The sequence below is a fragment of the Parasteatoda tepidariorum genome, chromosome 6, assembly GCF_043381705.1.
Source record: "Parasteatoda tepidariorum isolate YZ-2023 chromosome 6, CAS_Ptep_4.0, whole genome shotgun sequence".
Classification (NCBI taxonomy): Eukaryota; Metazoa; Arthropoda; class Arachnida; order Araneae; family Theridiidae; genus Parasteatoda; species Parasteatoda tepidariorum.
Window position 1 is genome coordinate 85,893,508 of NC_092209.1, and position 17,992 is coordinate 85,911,499.

The window sequence follows — 17,992 nt, forward strand, 5'->3', positions numbered from 1 at the left end:
TTGCAAAAAACTTTTTCAAGGAGTTTTTAAATTGTAAAGAGATACAAGATTATGCTCAACACTGTAAATATATAATTAAAAAAATTTAATTTTAAAAAATAAACAGCAATTGCAGCTACTAAATTAGCAATGCAACATATAAATATTTGGTATTTAGCCTATACTGCTGAACGCAGAATATTCATTTCGGACGAATAAAGCAAGACAAAATTTAGTTCGTTTACATCTGTCTTTCTCCCTGGAAAGGGTTTATTCGATTAACAAAACAATAATGAAAATAAACAAATTTGTGAAGGGTCCGATTAAAAGATAAATTATTTTGTGAAGGGTCCGTTTTTAAGTTAAAATATTTTGTGAAAGGTCCATTTTAATGAAAATATATTTTGTGAAGAGTCTGTCAACGGACCCAACTTTCCTCTAAACAGATCCCTGCTATCTTCAAGAGTGCTATATTAATAAAATAAAATTTTAATTTTTTTAAAAAATTTATTTCTTTTCTTATGAAACATTCAAAATTAGGAAGAAAAAAAAGTGCAAATAAATTTAGTGTGCAGGGATAGTTTCTTATTTTAAATACCATTACAAATTTGTGTTAAGAGGACGACTATTTAGTTACTATTTAATAAATAATGTGCACATTTAACCATGGGAATATAGTAAATTTTAATGAAATTAAGAATTTAAAATAAATTAATAAAAATTCACATGATTACTTTTTATGTCAAACGAGAGTGAATGGTGTTCGTCCCATGGTCTATTACCCGCATTTGCATGACATGAGGAGTAAAACCACAAAATCTTCCATGGTTAGTCCGATGGCAAGGGGATTCTAACCTATGAGAATGTTTTACGCAGCACTGTGACCGGTATACTAGCTGTCACTGAGGTTCGAACTTGGGAAGAGTTCTATCACCGGAATAGTCCCAGCATAACATTTTGAGAGACTTGATTGAGTCTAGATTGAAACCTTTGAAAGTTGCTTAGAGAGAGGATTGATGATTTGAAAATCAATCATTTTCTGTGTTTTGTTACGGGAACCAGATAGTTTATTCTCATTAAATTTTAAAATTAGATACCAAGTTAGCCAACTGATTGTGTTGCTGAGTAGAAAAAACTTTAAAGCAATGTTTTCTGCTGCATGTCAGATCATTTTATTTTTATAACCTTCGTTGAACAGCCGACCCGATTTTGAGTTCCCGACTACCAATGTTCAACTCCGTAGCCTTGTAACTTTAAACCCAATTCAGAAGAAAAGGGAACTCAAGCATTGGAAGTTATTTGCATTCTTTGAGGAATTTTTGATGGAACTAACTCACACTTGCGTTACATGGAGAAGGAAACCACGAAAACCTCCCACGAATAGCCTGACTGCAAGGGCATTCTAATACATGATCCGTCTACCACTGAGGATATTTTACGTCAGCTTTATGGTTGGTGGGATCTGGGAGCGGAATACGCATCGACCGCCATTGTTGGATTCAAACCCGGCAACTCATTCGGTAGCGAGCGATCTAGCCCGGAAACCACCATGGCTTATGTCAGATTATTTAGTTACCGCCATTGAAGAGCGGACCCAATTTTAGCTTTACAACTACCAATATTCTACTCTGTAGCGTTGAAATTTTGAACCCAATCTAGAAGACAAGGAAACTCCTGGATCAAGTAATGGGAGAAATTCACGTTGGAGGACTTTTTGAGGGAACTAACCCGCATTTGCGTTACTGGATGCAAGATTAAGCCGAAGAAAACTGGATGCAAGATTAGACTACAACAAACGTAAAGAGCTAGCCCTTCAATTCTAAGGTGCCTCGCTATGGGGAATGGATTGCCTTTTTTTGAACTTTTAGAAACAAGTAAAATGTATAGTATTTCGATCACTGATGGGTTTTTAAGGTGGAGTGTCATTGCCTAGTACTAGACAAATATTTTCTTTAGAGCAAGGGCCATTGCCCGAAATTTTTTTAAAAATTTAAATTAGATTCTAAGAGCCAGCTCTAGGAAAAAAAAGCAACTGAATAAATATAATACAGTGTAACTGCTCTAGAACGACCACTTTCGTTCCACAGTAAAATTGTAGTTCATGGAGGTTGATCGTTCTTAGAGCTTCCATTGACTTCAAAATGTTATCGAAGATGCATGATTTTTCGCAAACGATTTTAATTTTAGTCAGTATCATTTTCTTGGTGCGGAAATGCCACTTGTGTTGACATCATGAAAACCAGGTCGATGAATAACATTTAGCATCAATAAAAATGATCCCTACTGATATAATTACATGTAATGTATATAAGTATGTGTGTGAATAATATAATCAGTGCTACAATCGTTCGTCGTAATTTTTTTTAAAAATTAAAACTGTAGCTATAGTCACATATTTGCTCCAATTTTTATGAAATCTTGCCTTCCACTTTTCCAAATCTTGCCACAAAATTTTAATCTATAACAGCTGTAATAAATTTTTTGGAAAAATTGCCAGTATGCAATGTTTGAAGAGATTTTTCGATAGATATTTAAAAGGAGTGTTATATTTTGTTTAAACTTTTCGAATAAGACTGTACTGAACATATTTAATTCGCCTTTTTAAGATTCGTTCTTTCTAAAAATTTATAAAAATTATATCTAAAAATTAATCTAATAAATCTTTCAAAATTTTTTTATTTATTATACTTAAAGAATTTTCTATTAACAAAAGTGTTTTTTTTTTTTTTTTTTTACAGATCTTCTTCTGTTTCTTTCACTGCTGACATTGTTAACAGCGGCAGAAAAAGAAAAAAGGTATTACAGGGCAGCTGTTGTTGAGCATGTCCGATTTGGCGATTATACTCACACGAAGGAGCAAATTTTAGAAACAAATTTGAAAACTTATGAGACAGCTACTCAAATAGCTGCAGATAATGTAAGTATTTATGTGGCCGATAATTCACAAATGCAAAGGAGGCCGATTAAAAGCGCTATGAATTATTATAATTTTAATTTGTAGAAATTTCAACTGTTTCTTTAAATAAGCGCGAACGCTAAGAGGTTTAGGCATTTTTCTTTATATTGGGTATGGAGGATCGTAATGAATGACGATAAATTTCCCCCATCTTTAGCATGAGTTTACATTAATTTTAAATGCCGTCATTAGAACAGATTAGTTAGTCGTTATTTGAGGTGCACTCCTACTTTCCTTTTGTACCTATACCTTTATATTTCCAATCAAGAAAAATCTCATTAAGCTAATAGTTTATGTCAGTCGATCATTTACGGATTTGTATTCATTTTACAGAGAAAATGAATTTTTTTTCACCTTTGTTCAATCAGAGACGTATCTAGGGAAAATAGTGCCTATGGCAAATCTCGAATTGGCGAACTTCACTGTATACAGTTAAACCCCGCTATAGTGGACATGGTTTATAGTGAACTCCCGGATATAGTGAACGAAATGTTCGCTCCCTTGCCTTGCTATACACGTATAATGTTATTTTTTTTATGGATATAGTGAACCAAAAAACGAGGGGAAGTTGGGCATTATGAACTTTTTTCTGTCTTCGACTGATTTTCTTAATTTTTTTGTAATAATTTTGAAATTTCTTTTCCAAAATAAATACATTGTACTGATTTATAAAACCATATATTGCATGGAATGTAACAATAAGCATTTTTTCTCATTTGCTTCATTATTAAATTGATTCAACATTCAAAGAAGCTGCAATCGTCCAGTACCTGGACAATTGTTTCAAGTCAAAGCTGACGAATTTGCTAAGCGATTTGGTGAGACTACTTTTATGTGCTCGAATGGCTGGTTAGGCAGGTTTAAAAACCGGAATAATATAAATTGAGGAAAAATTTCGGAGAGTCGGGAAGTGTTTCCATATCTGATGTAGAGGATTGCTCATCAGCTAAAGATAAAAATTTTTTTTAAGGCGAAGAGTAATAAAAAATAAAAGTTAACACATTTTTGTTACTACGTATTATTTTTCAGTCATTTTTCTATTTCATTTTATTTGTCACTTATTCAAATAATGTCGTGATAAATAAAAGGAACCATCAGTTGAAATTGTTTGCGAAACGGATATAGTGAACCGAAATTTCGGTCTCTTGAAGGTTTACTATTAGCGGCGTTTAACTGTATATATTTTAAAGATAATTAATAAAAGTATGTAATCATCTTAGTTATAGTGTAAAAGATAGTATTTTAACAATTAGTAGACAGTAACAATTTTTAATACATGTGTCGGATGTAAACAAATTAATGACTGATAAGTATGACTCAATGAAGAATATTATTATTTTCCTGGAAGGAATTTATTACAGGGCCCATAGGGGGTACACAGCATGACCCTAAAGTTTACTATGTATGTATATCTAAAACAGTGTTCTTAGAAGCTTTATTTTGAGGAAATTCGTATTCTAAAATGCTTTGAAACGGGGATGTTCTAAGTCATTTTTCAATTCTAACGCAAGGCGCGATATGGAACCTTAATATTGACCCATAATATTTAAAATGCACCACGTATTATATTCTCATTGAATAGTGTACCCTACCAAAGGAATTAATTTTAGGTCCCATATGGGGCACACAATGTGGACCTACAGTTTACTCTGTATGTATAACTAAAATAGTGTTCTTAGAAGCTTAAAATGAAGAAATTCTGAAATTTATTAATATTATCCTGACTAATAAGTATGACTGAATGCAATTTCAATCCTGTGAGGCTTTTAAATAACTGTTCTTTGTCAAGAAAAAGTCGGCAATGGTAATGAGCTTTTATCATAAAACTTAATTATTATTTTATTCAACTATTGACGAAAAGCAGCAAATCCACCCAAAAGCTTGAGTGCTTCACTTTTTTACTGTAAGGATTGTTTTGAGAAAAAGTTGCAAACAATAATCACGTGATTTAAAGGAGAAAATTAAGATTTTTCAATTGTTCTCCTCGTTTATAGAGATACGAAGAAAAAAAAACTTACAGTGTTTTCACTACAGAGCGAGAACGTGAGAATCTCGCATATTTTTTTCTTTTCTCGCATTAAAAAATTATTACCGTGAGAAATTTGCGCATTCTATAAATCAATTTCAAAATTCGAGAATTTCTCGCACTTTGGAAAAAGCTTCAAATTACGCCATTTAGAATAAAATCCGTTTCTTTTCTTCCTGGATCTTTCATTATTTTCAACATTTGCCTCGTTATCTAATTTCNGTACCCTACCAAAGGAATTAATTTTAGGTCCCATATGGGGCACACAATGTGGACCTACAGTTTACTCTGTATGTATAACTAAAATAGTGTTCTTAGAAGCTTAAAATGAAGAAATTCTGAAATTTATTAATATTATCCTGACTAATAAGTATGACTGAATGCAATTTCAATCCTGTGAGGCTTTTAAATAACTGTTCTTTGTCAAGAAAAAGTCGGCAATGGCAATGAGCTTTTATCATAATACTCAATTATTATTTTATTCTACTATTGACGAAAAGCAGCAAATCCACCCAAAATCTTGAGTGCTTCACTTTTTTACAGCAAGGATTGTTTTGAGAAAAAGTTGCAAACAATAAGCACGTGATTAAAAGGAGAAAATTAAGATTTTTCAATTGTTCTCCTCGTTTATAGAGATACGAAAAAAAAAACTTAGATAGTAATTATTAACACAACGTCCTAATTGTTTTAATCTAAGAATAACATCTTCAACAGGAATTGAACAAAAATTAGAAAGAAAAGAATGTTTTTTTTAACTAATCGCGAAAAATCTTGGTTTTAAAGCGTTGAGGATCACATAATTTTCAAAAGCATTATAATTGGTGGTACAAGTGCATGGAATTACATACAAATTAATGTCATTTTTTAAAATTTTAATGTACCGGCAGCTTTCTAACCTTAATACATTTGAAAAGAACAAAATAATTAGAAAAATAGTTTTTTAATATTATGACAATTTTACAATTTTTTTTTTATGCATTGGGTTTACCACCCATTAAAATGATTTTAAAATAATGTTTCAATCTTCAACATACTCTGTGGTCAAACAGAGACTATGAAAAAGAAAACATTAAAATAACCAACTCATTCGTAATTCTGCTTTTCGGACTATAATTTGTGAATTTTTTTGGATCCAAATTAAAGAGGCAATACAAATACTTATTTGTATTTATAGGGTGCGGACATCATCGTTCTCCCAGAATTCGGCATTTTCCTTCCAAATAAAGAAAACAGGAGTTGGGTGAAGAACTTTGCCGAAGACGTCCCCGATCCCAAAGAAGAATTATCAAACCCTTGTTCTCAAAGTGATATGTTTGAAGATCGTCCGATATTAAAACAACTCAGTTGCTTAGCGTATCGAAACAGGATTTATCTTGTGGCTAATTTGGTAGATACCAAGAAATGTTCCAACAGGGGATCATGCGACGCAACTGGCATCACTTCATGTGCTGAGAGTTACAGTTTCTGTCCAGAAGATGAAGTTTTAATGTATAACACGAATGTGGTTTTCGATCGACAAGGCACGCTCATAGCGCGATACCACAAAAGACATCTCTACTTCGAACTGGACTTGAACCATCCTGTTGACCCGAAAGATATCTATTTCGAAACTGATTTTGGGACATTCACTACATTTATCTGCTTCGATATGATTTTCAAAGAGTCCGTGGAAGCCGTTGAGAAGTCTGGCGTGGTGAATGTGGCTTATCCAACGTATTGGTATGACACTGCTCCTTTCATTTATCTGGCTCATGCATACCAGCAGGCATGGGCAGTGAGGAACCAAGTCAACTTGCTAGCTGCAAACGCTCATAATCCAAGCAGTGGAACAATGGGAAGTGGAATTTATTCGGGAAGTCACGGCGCTTTGATTTACAGCCACAGTCCAGACTGGCGGAGTAAAATTCTGATATCTAATGTACCAAAGTTCATTGAACCTAAATTGCCAGAAAATTTAGATACAAAGATATTTTCAATTGATGGAGATAATTCTGTTGAAATAACGGAACAGAATGTGGATATCAAGCAAGCTAGTTGCATTGTAGGAGTGCCCGGGCCCATCAAAACAGGAGTGAAAGAATATAACTGCTTTCAAATGGATAGTAGCATGTATGAATATATGAAGTTGAAAGACGCGGAAGGCTTTCTGAAAAACTGCATGGATGATTTTTGCTGCGAGCTTTCTTATAAAGCAAACTCGATGGAAGAAAATTATTATTTAGGAGTATATTCTGGAGATTTTACTGGTATGCAAACATTCTCGTTAGGAACAGAAGCTTGTATCCTAGCCCGTTGCGATTCTACAAATGATGTGGCGTGTTCGAACTTCAAAACCAAATCATCAACAGTTTTCCAATATGTCAATATTCAAGGCAGTTTTACAAGCAAACATGTTTATCCGACTGCAGTTGATAGTAATACACGATTAACTGATAAAAAACAGTGGTATTTCAATGGAAAGTCTCAAATTATCTACAGTAACTTAAATCAAAATAGTTCATTAATTTTCTTAGGTTTGTATGGAAGACATTACAATAGAGATAAGATACCGATTATGAACTATTAACAGGGATGTAGGTAAGGGAGGGGTTTAAACACCCCCATAGTAATTAACTCAATTATATATTATGTATGTAAAGGCTCAACCTGGATTAGATTTGAAGTGCCAATATATTTCATAAATTAGTTCTTTATAGGATTTTTTAATTGTTACTTGTTATATTTATTACAAAATAATTGCTATAAAAAAAAGATACTGAAAAAAAAAAGATACTGAAAAAAAAAAAGATACTGAAATGAAAGATACTGAGATTACAAAAGTAATAACACTAAACATATAACTGTCGAAGAAAATGAAAAAACTGTTTTTAACCAACAAAGTAATAAACATACAATAATTAAGTAAAGTTGCAGTCTGACAACTGAAAATCTGCTCTGATTTAAATACTTCTGAGTAATATAAAATATTTGAGTTACTTAGAAAATTAAAAACAAAGTTAATAAATGCATAAAATGAAATAAGTTAACTCAAAGTCACTATTATTTTCATTGAAAATGGGTTGCAAAGAAATTTTACTTAGTTTTAAGTTTTTTTTTTGTTATATAATTGTAGCTATACATTTTAAGTTTTTATACTTGAGATTAAACATCGGCAATCACTCAAAAGGTTTTGATTTGAAGAAATATATTTAATTATAGTAAGAAAATTTTTTATTAGTCACAAATAGTTATTTTTTTATTTCTAATAAAGCAGTCACTTTAAGAGAAATAGTACAAAAGTTATTTTTTGAAAAATCCAATATTTCAAAAAAATTATTTATCAATATTATATTTTTTGGAAATTATGTATTTGAAATAAATTAAATCTGTAAGTAAAAAAGGGCTCTATGCAATCTGAGACCCACAATATATTATATTCATCTTTAAAAGTTGCATAAAACTTTCAAAATACTACATGTACTTTATTCTTTCTTTAAAACAATAATTTAGTTTTCGATATTTGTTTTTATACCACCTACTATTGAAATTATGTAATAACTAATTATAAAATTAAAAAGTATTTTTCTTTCAAATTTTCAGTTAAAGTGTTATCAGCAATTAGACATAATTTTTTTTAAAATTCTCTTTTATACTTATTTTAAAAGTTACTCATTTCTTATTAGTCACATATTTATGAAATCAATAAGTCTTACCTTACTGTAAAGCAATTGAATGAGTTAGAGAGATGGGAGATAAATAGAGCAATTGTTTTTATCTCAAATTCCAATCATACTTTAGTTTTTTTGCATATAAGTAGAAATATTAATCAAATTTTATTGTCCTTTAAAAATCATTCCACACGTCATTTTGCAAAACTTTGTTAGAACATTTTTATTGAATCGAAAATATTAATTAAAATGAAAGAAATTGTAACTCAGACCTAAACTATTTGAGGATTCAACAAAAAATACTCTCTGAATATAGTATCGTTAGAAATGTATTGATTTTGAAAATATCCGAAATTGGCACAAAATAAGCGTGAATTTGATTTTTTTTTTTTGGGGGGGGGGGACAAGAATAATGCCTAATGCTTATTTGCTGTCAAAATATTTATAATAATAAAATTTTTTGTAGCGAAATTATTAGCAAGGCAACCAAGGGATGATTAGAACATGCACTTCCTTCCATTTTCTGTTCAGTTTAACACAAAAAACTAATAAAAACCTTTTTAACTTATTAAAATTCACATTGAAAACTAAAGTTATTTTAAATTGCGAGTTTTACGTTATTGCATTGAATAGAAAATCGACACCAACGTTCATTTCACTTATCCTCTCGATTCCTTAATTGAATTTTCCCAGTTCTGTATTGCATAGCATTATGTTTGAGGATTTTTTAATTTCAAAAACTCTAAAGTTAAATAACCCTTCGCCCCATTTTTCTTCTACATATTTTAAATTAAATTGTTAATAAAGAAAGTGAGTCTGTGATACTATTGCTTATATTTACAACACTTTGAATAAATTTTTATTAAAATTCTTCCTTTTGTTATGTTATTGATAGATTTGCTTTCATTCATAACTCTGTGTTATAGGTAGATTAAATTTTTTTTATTTAAAATTGAGTTTTTTTAAAATTATTGTTTTTGAGTACTTTTATGCCCATTTCGTTGATTTTTACCTTTTTTAAAAGTCGGTGGCATAAATTAAAAATATAACATCAGCATAGAAATTAGTTCAATTATAAATACAAAAAAACAAACAAACTAGGTTATGCTGGCAGTTGACCATTGAGAAGCTAAAATAAACTAATTTTGAGAATATTGACAGTCAGAATGTTTTAACAGTGTCTCAATTTCCAACAATTTTTAATTTTTAAAATTAGCATGTTCTTTTAAGAATTTTTGTCATAAAAAAAGAAAGAAAGAAAAAAGATGTTGATATGACAAACTGGTTATCCATGTATATTTTTTTAAGAATAAAAATGTTCAAAAATTAATATACTTTTTGATACAAAATACAAGAAAATCATAAAAAATAATAACTAAGGGGAGAAAGACAAATGAATTTCTATCTACAAATTTCATTGGTAAGAAGAATTAACATACTATACTTCATTTACCTTTATAACTAAAAAAATAACCATGTGGAAATGATTGACAAAACGATTATAAAACGAAGTAGATTTATGATGAAATTAAATCCTCAAAAGGGATAATTGAAATTTAAAATTTGCGTGTCGTAACTAGGACTGGGCTATAGATCGATACGGCGCGACATATCGATTTAACGCCTGTATCGGCAGGCCGATACAGCGACTTTCATTCCAGGCGATGCATCAGAAATCTGATTTAAGCCGTCCAGGGTTCCCACTCTATGATGAGATTGAAATTCAAGGACTTTCCAGGACTTTTCAAGGACCTCAACAAAATTTTCAAGGACCTTAATCTAAGACCAATTTTAAAAATTATTCTCTTCTATTTTACTAGAAGCAACAATGCTTGTTGTGGCAATAATTAATTTCAAATATAATACCTAAATGCTTTGCCTATATAGAGAGAAGAGAGTATATGTATTATGGACTAAAATTTATATTTTTTTAAAAACAACCCTACTGGTTTTACATATTAATTCACAAAATCATTTTCAGCACAATCTATAACTAATGGTAATGAGGTGTTAATGGTGAAATCCTTTAATNTATCGAATATCATAATTCTTTTGTTTTTATTTTTAAGAAATTAAACCTTACTTTGTTTTTTCGTTCAGAATTCGGTAATTATTCAATTTAACTTTATTATTTATGTGAAGTAATAATGATAAAAAATAGTGTTTTTTTTGTTTAATTTATTTAGCACATTGTTTTAAGCATACAAATAATTTTTAACGAACTTGTTTTTTAAATTTTCTTTCTATATTATTAGGTAAATATATTGATAAATTTAAATTTTATTTCTTTTTTTATTATTTATTTTTAAACTAAGAAATCTTTCGTTATTTGCGCGATCATTTTTAGAAAATATAACATTAATATCTTTATCAAGCAAAACATATACATCAAATTCATAAATTGATTTAAATCAATCTGAGTATGAAGTTTTGATAGAAATCTGACTTTCTGCTCCTTACAAGTAAATGAATTTCAAAAATACTATATCGCGATACATCGCGATGCAAAACTGACGACGCATCACGATATAAAATTTCTTATACCGCCCAGTCCTAGTCGTAACATGGTATAAAAAACAGCACAGTTTAAAAAACCAAATGGAAAGGACTGAAAAAAATTAGAATTAACAACTAACATAAAAATTAAAAAACATCTCAAAACGTGAAATTGCATTCTGAAAAGAGATCACTCAAATTCGAGCAGAAATACACAAAATTTCATGTCCTGGCAGTTCCACAGCAGATAAGAAACTGAAAGATTTATAAAATCGTTCCTCGTAAAAATTTATTGTCAGTCTTACATTTCAAGAGGTAGCTGATCACTGGTCTAGTGGATACTGTACTGGAATACGGGGTCCGAAGTTGTGGGTTTTAATCCCACCGTAGACATGGAAGTAATTTTCTCTCTCTCTGTGTTCTATGTCCTTTCTTCTGTGTGATTACAACCCGCCCTTTAAATGGGTTTGTGGTAGTATAACGTGAGCAACACTACTCCAGACCTCATGGCTCGGCCACTGGTGCCTACGGGGTAACAATAAGAGAGCAGTAATTCTGGCATTTTTGAGGCCAATGGGAAATAGACCCAAGTGCCCATCATTAAAAAAAAAACACTTCAAGAGGTATTAATTTGAAAGTCCATTTCTCAATCCTTTTCTATGTCCCACCCACTTGGATGACTTGTTCTTGACTAGAGCAGGTGAGCCATAATTTTGAGAGTTCGATGAAAGGGTAAATGGGAAATCTTTCTTTTCATTGGAAAGGGGAAAAATATGTGATACGCAAAAAAAAAAAAGTGAAATAAGTGACAAAGCCTTAAAAATAGTGACTTTGAGAAAAGCGATCCACACCGAGTCCTGCATTCTAATGTAAAATGTATAGATAATTTAACAACATAGCTTATTTGAAAATAGTAAATTTCAACCTGGTGTTAGTAACCATTTTCCGCACACATCCCCAAGAGCGTAGATTCCCTTTTCAGTTGTATTTTGATCAGCGTCCACTTTAATGTGTCCAGAATCATCAAGATCAATATTCTAAAAGAATCAAAGAGCAATACTTTGCATTCAATATTAAAATCTTAAAAATCTATAAAATGCAAGAAAAAAATTAAATTGACTTCTTGTTTTATCTAGTTTCAAGTCAGTATTTGGAAATATTGAGTGGAAATTATAATGCAAAAACTTTACAGTATGTTCATAAAATATTGGTGGGGCTTTAAATTATTGCACTTTTGAAATAAATATGATAAATTATAAAATTAAAAGAATAACACAATTTGATGTTAAAAGTTTCCTATCTGTTGAGTAGTGTTTGATGTAGATCTCAAAAATAATTTAGTCTATTTCAATACACAACCAAAAATAATTGAATTGACAAAGAAACAAAATAAAAAAAGTAATTCTTTCTTTCAAATAGATAAAATTTTTAACTTGAATAATTAAAATCTGATATTTTGTATCAAAACCAAAATATTGGAAAGTTAAAAAGAAAAGATTAATGTCTTGAGATGTATGAAAATCTAAGAAAGGAATGTTATCTTTAATTTTACTCATTGCTGTGCAGTACCTTGTCCTGAAACTATTACAAAAATTTTGAATTCCATTATTATTTTATGAACACAATATGTAAAAAAAAGAAAACATAACTTACAGTTTTATCAAGATTTAAATCAATATTTGGTTGCCGTCCAATCGCCCACATGACACACTCTACATCAATAGAGTTACCATCGGAGAAGATAACTCTTTTATGATGAGAGGTTTTTTCTACAGACTTTACCTAATTAAAGAAAATGATAATTAAAAGAAAAAGCCTATGCACATAAAATTAAAAAGGATAAACTAAAAAATTATTTTGTTTAAAATACTGTTATTTGCTTTCAAAGCTGTCCACTTCATGGAGCAAACTTCAAACTGAATTAAAGCAAATTAATGCACAGTAGTTTTGAATTGATATGGAACACTAAAACTAAACATACAAAATTAAAAAAAAAATCCATTTATATTTAGTTTGTCTAAAGTAAGAACTCCCCCAGCCATTTGTCTGAACTTGTGGCAGAGACTATGGTAACGAAGTATAGCTATTTCAAGTAGGGGTGTGGGGTCACTGTTTAGGACAGGTTTCGACTCAGGTCGGCGAGAGAAAGAGAATCTTTTTTTCGGTCTATTGTGTTAGCCCTAGAGTTAAGAGAAGCCACCCCCTTTGAAATGCGCTATTCTTGTTTCCATAGCAGAAGTCGGACTCAGATTATGTGGCGGGGGGAGTTATTTCCCCCCGAATCCCAGTAATGGCTTGTCGATACGAATCCAGCTTGCACCAACCACAGTGCGAACGTGAAATATCCCCAGTGGTAGACGAATCATGGTTTAGAGTCCTTTTGTCGTCAGGCTAACCGTGGGTGGTTCTCGCGATCTTCCTTTCCACCTAATACAAATACGGGTTAGTTCCATCAAAAAGTTCTCCATGAAGGCAAATTTGTACCAAGAGTTTCTTTGTCTTCAGGATTGGGTTCAAAATTACAAGGCTACAGAGTTGAACAACAGTAGTGATAAACCCCAAAAAATTGGGTCGGCTGTTCAACGACAGTTATAATATGTATATAGTATCTGGATATTTTAGACTTTTATGAGTGAGTATTTTTGTAACTGAGCTGAATAAAGTCTGTATTAGGTAAGGTTCATTTTCTTCTTTATCTATAGACTCAACATCCCTTTGTGGGTCAGGCCTTCTTTAAAACCTTTTTCCATTTTGCTCTCTTTCTTGGCAGGATATTCCAGTTTTTCAATCTCAGTGCTTTGAAACCCTTATTAACACAATCAACCCACCTTAGTCAGGGTCTACCTTTGATTTGGTAAGGGGATGTTAAGAAAAATTCATATTGCAGTCGATTTAGGAAATGTGTCCAGCAATAAACAATCATTTTAATTCAGAAAAAATGCCATCAATTTTACACAAAGGATATTTTGAGAAGAAAGCTAATTTTTTCATCACTAATTTTTGAAAAAGATTATTTGAGTTATCTTTTAAGTTTAGACATATTTCATCAATTAAACTAAAAAGCTCTTTTTTAATAGATATTTTAAACATTAATTTTATTAATTTGAAAAGTTAATTAAAAAACATTACATGCAATGAATTCTTTGAAGTTAGAATTTTCCCTAGTTCTATAATATTTCTAAGCACAGCTCAAGTATTATTTTGATTATACTGTTCAAGCATATCAGACAGCATTAAAATAAAATTTTTATGAAAACAAATTAAATGAAATATCGCATTTAAAAGAGTAATATTTTCCCGAATTGCACTAAGAAATTCAGCATTTTTTACAGGTTTGAAAGGAGATAAGCTCAAAAACAGAATGTTTCAGTCTTAGGGTGATTAACTATTAATAATAAGTAGGTAAAAAAAACATGTTGAATAACTACTTTACACATTTCTTACTACAGGAGTTTATGTAAAATCAAATCAAAGAAAATGACACCCCTTAAACTTCGCAATAAATAAAGTCAAGTAATGTTAGCATATTTTTTTTCAATGCTAAAACACAAGAAGTGAAGCAAATATGTTAAACAGTTCTTGAGATGTAAGTATAAGGAAAAATCAAGTAGCTTTTTGTTGAGGAGAATTCAAATTTTGCATTGTACAACTTATAACATGTACCTAGCAGTTATTTTAAACATTTTTCGTAGAATGTTTCATAATGAAAACGGATATAATATCTAAAATAAAATTTCAGTTCACATAATTGAAAATATTTATGAATATCTTAACATTTATCAAAATTTAAAAAAAAAAAAAAAAAAAAANTTATGAATATCTTAACATTTATCAAAATTTAAAAAAAAAAAAAAACATTTTTAGTGACACTTTTGCACATGGGTTTAAATAAAGACAGAAATATAATCGTAATAATTCACTTCTTTTGATTTATTTATGAAAAGAATATTAATGTTAATTCTTGTCTAATTATTATGATAGTTAGAAATAATTAAATAGAATTTTTTTAACAATATTTTTTAAATAAACATTTTTAGTCTCTTTTGTTGAGTGATACTTATAAACGTTGGTATAAATAATGGCAGTAATAAAATCATAATTTAAATAGAAAAAAACAGTTTAGGAAAAGATATTTAGATGTTAGTTCTTATCTAATTATTACTGTTAGCAATATTTTAGTTTTGAAATACAGTAAGCTCTCGACTATCTGGCTTAGTAAAAAATAAGAAATGTTGGAACCAGCTGTTTTTCTAACTAGGTAATTGTGGGAGGAGGCATTTTTCGTTATTCTATTTTTCTGTCACAATTACGATATGCTCAAAGCCTATTGTAATTATGAGATAAAATAATACCTTTCTGATATCTGAAAAAATAACAAATTTCATCAATAATTTTAAAATACAAATTAATTTAGATTATGTACTTACCAAGGAATTGGTTAATAGATGGACACCCGATTTTTTTATTTCTTCTGTAAGCACATCACTTATGATATTATCAAAAGTACGAAGTACCTAAAAGTATAAGTGTTATGTCACATTAGAAATAGTATTTCAAAAAAAAAAAAGTCGAAAAAGAAAATAATTTGTATATAAAAAATGAAGACAGATTAAAATATTTCAAAAAATGTTTAATTTATAGGTAAAAACAGTGACAAAGAGGAAAAGGAAAAAAGAAATACATGTCTTGGAATGAGTTTTAACAATGAAACTGAGAGTACATAGAAACATTTATAGCATAAAAAATTATATTTTCTCACTTTAATTATTTTCCTTTAAAAAAAGTCACGCATCACATTTAACACTTATAAATACATCAAAGCACAAATATCATTTCAGTTAAAAAAAACAAACAAACATTAAAAATGTAATGGATGAAATGTGAATGCTTTTCGCCAGAGGAAAATTAAGGTCCAAAATTAAAAAGTTATTTTGCATTATGTGAACTAACACATTGAAAATCAGCATTTTCTTTTAGTTACTTCTTTCAAAATTAGAAACATAAAAACTCATTATTTTTTCATTTACAAACTTTAACAGTTACACTTATGACTTAATACATCTTTGTCTTACCTTTTCTCCCCTAATTGCAAGATAAACATCAGATCCAAGAGCTTTTAAAATACCACATAATTCCACTGCAATATATCCAGCTCCAGAAACTAAAATTGACCTAACAATAAAATATGTAATTATTCCAAAATATAATTTTTTTTTATTTTTTATGCAGAGATATTCTAAATTTCAAAAAGATTTTTAAACTACTAAAATAAGTATAAATTCAAACTTGAGCTTTAGTTAATACTACAATGTGTATGAGTACAACTATCTGGGATTATGTGAGATTTCATTAGAAATTATTTTAAACCTAAATCATGATTTTCTATTATAAGCAAAACTGATTGTGTGTAATTCATAGGTTGAGTGATTTAAAAAGCATTAGTAAGAGCTATAAATACAAATCGCAATGTACGTAAATCAACACCAAGACACTGCAAATGATTTTTAAACTGCTTTAATAAATGAATTTCAAAATAGGATTTATATTATATTATAATAATGAAAATATGTTAGCTGTAAAATGATTTGTGAATGTTAAAAGTATTAATCATAATTCATAGTAAAATAAATTAGGAAATTGATTAATCACATAATTCTTATGAATGAATTTTTGCTACAGAGAGTCATAAAATTAAATGTTTCAAACAGTGTTGCCTTTTTTACCTCTAGACTTATATTATATCTATATAGATATATTATACTTTTCTTGTAATCTTGTAACAAAGGCAGTGTAGTAACAAGAAAGTTTTTGTAGATCGGGGCATGGCCTCTCAGTTGATCCCAATTATCCATATTATATGTATATAGTGATTTTTTTTATATATGTGGTATAAAACTGAAATTGATGAAGTAAAATATTTCAATGGTGATAATTGAATTTTTAGGGTTGGCCAGACTCACTCAATTCTCTACCTAGTTATGCCAATGGACTGATAATATATAAACAGAAGTTACAGTAATACCACATTATATGCAATAATAACTATAAATTTTAATAATTTTGCTGAATAATTTATGTTTATTATGTTTACTGATAAATTGTTAAATGTTACACTTATGAATTTTAAAAATTGCTAAGTTTTAATAGCACCTAAGTTTCAATATAACTTAATGATTTTTTTAAATGACACATAATTGCTTATAATATCTTAAAGAGCCATTTTAATGAAAATAAGATGAAGCATTGGAATAAATAGTTGATATACGTTTGGAAGTAACTGTGTATGATCACGATATAATTTTTCAAACTTGCATATGTTCATTTACTTCAGAGCATAAGTATAAGAAAGTACATTGTTAAATCTCTTTAAATTAATTTCAAACTTACTTAGGTAGACTCTCAAGTTCAAAAAATCCATCACTAGTAATTCCAAATTCGGCACCTAAAATCATTAGTATTTTGGATAAATCTGTTGTAAATTGATGTTTATTTAAAGAATATATTAACGATATTTTTACAAATAATAATAAAAAAAAGAAAGAAAACCTTAATACATAATTCATTTGAATTTCATCAGCTTATATTATTTATAAATAAACAATTTCTTCACAAACAATTTGCAAACAAAGCTGCAAATTACACAAAAAATTATTTTACAGTTATCAATAACACAAACATATTCTATATCAAAATCACATTGTTTATTATGTTAAAAATTTACATATTTGTATAAAAAAAAATAACTTTATTTGTTGGTTTCATTTGTAAACGAATAATTTTTTAAACTTCAAAATAAAAAGTTAACATGAATTAAGCTACAGCTTGTACACAATGTCATTTTACAGTTTTTAATTGTGTGACTCTTTAGTCATTTAATATGCCAGTTAC

The 17,992-nt window shown here is 29.5% G+C and overlaps 2 protein-coding genes across 5 annotated transcripts in view; one reads left to right on the forward strand and one right to left on the reverse strand.

Moving 5' to 3' along the window:
* Positions 1–9,479, forward strand: part of LOC139425738 (biotinidase-like) — a gene marked incomplete in the record, with an annotated part of 20,098 nt that extends 10,619 nt beyond the window's left edge. The window contains 2 exon segments of the mRNA XM_071181681.1: positions 2,718–2,896; positions 6,136–9,479. Coding sequence (XP_071037782.1) covers positions 2,718–2,896; positions 6,136–7,527 — 1,571 coding nt within the window.
* LOC107437221 (glutathione reductase, mitochondrial) overlaps positions 1–17,992 on the reverse strand; it is a 30,427-nt gene that overhangs the window by 8,379 nt on the left and 4,056 nt on the right. For all 4 annotated transcript variants that reach the window (XM_016049150.3, XM_043053015.2, XM_016049151.3 and 1 more), the window contains 5 exons: positions 17,492–17,546; positions 16,177–16,276; positions 15,532–15,618; positions 12,758–12,886; positions 12,030–12,141 (listed from right to left, as the gene is read on the reverse strand). In XM_016049150.3, the coding sequence (XP_015904636.1) occupies positions 12,030–12,141; positions 12,758–12,886; positions 15,532–15,618; positions 16,177–16,276; positions 17,492–17,546 (483 nt within the window). The remainder of the gene's footprint in view (positions 1–12,029; positions 12,142–12,757; positions 12,887–15,531; positions 15,619–16,176; positions 16,277–17,491; positions 17,547–17,992) is intronic.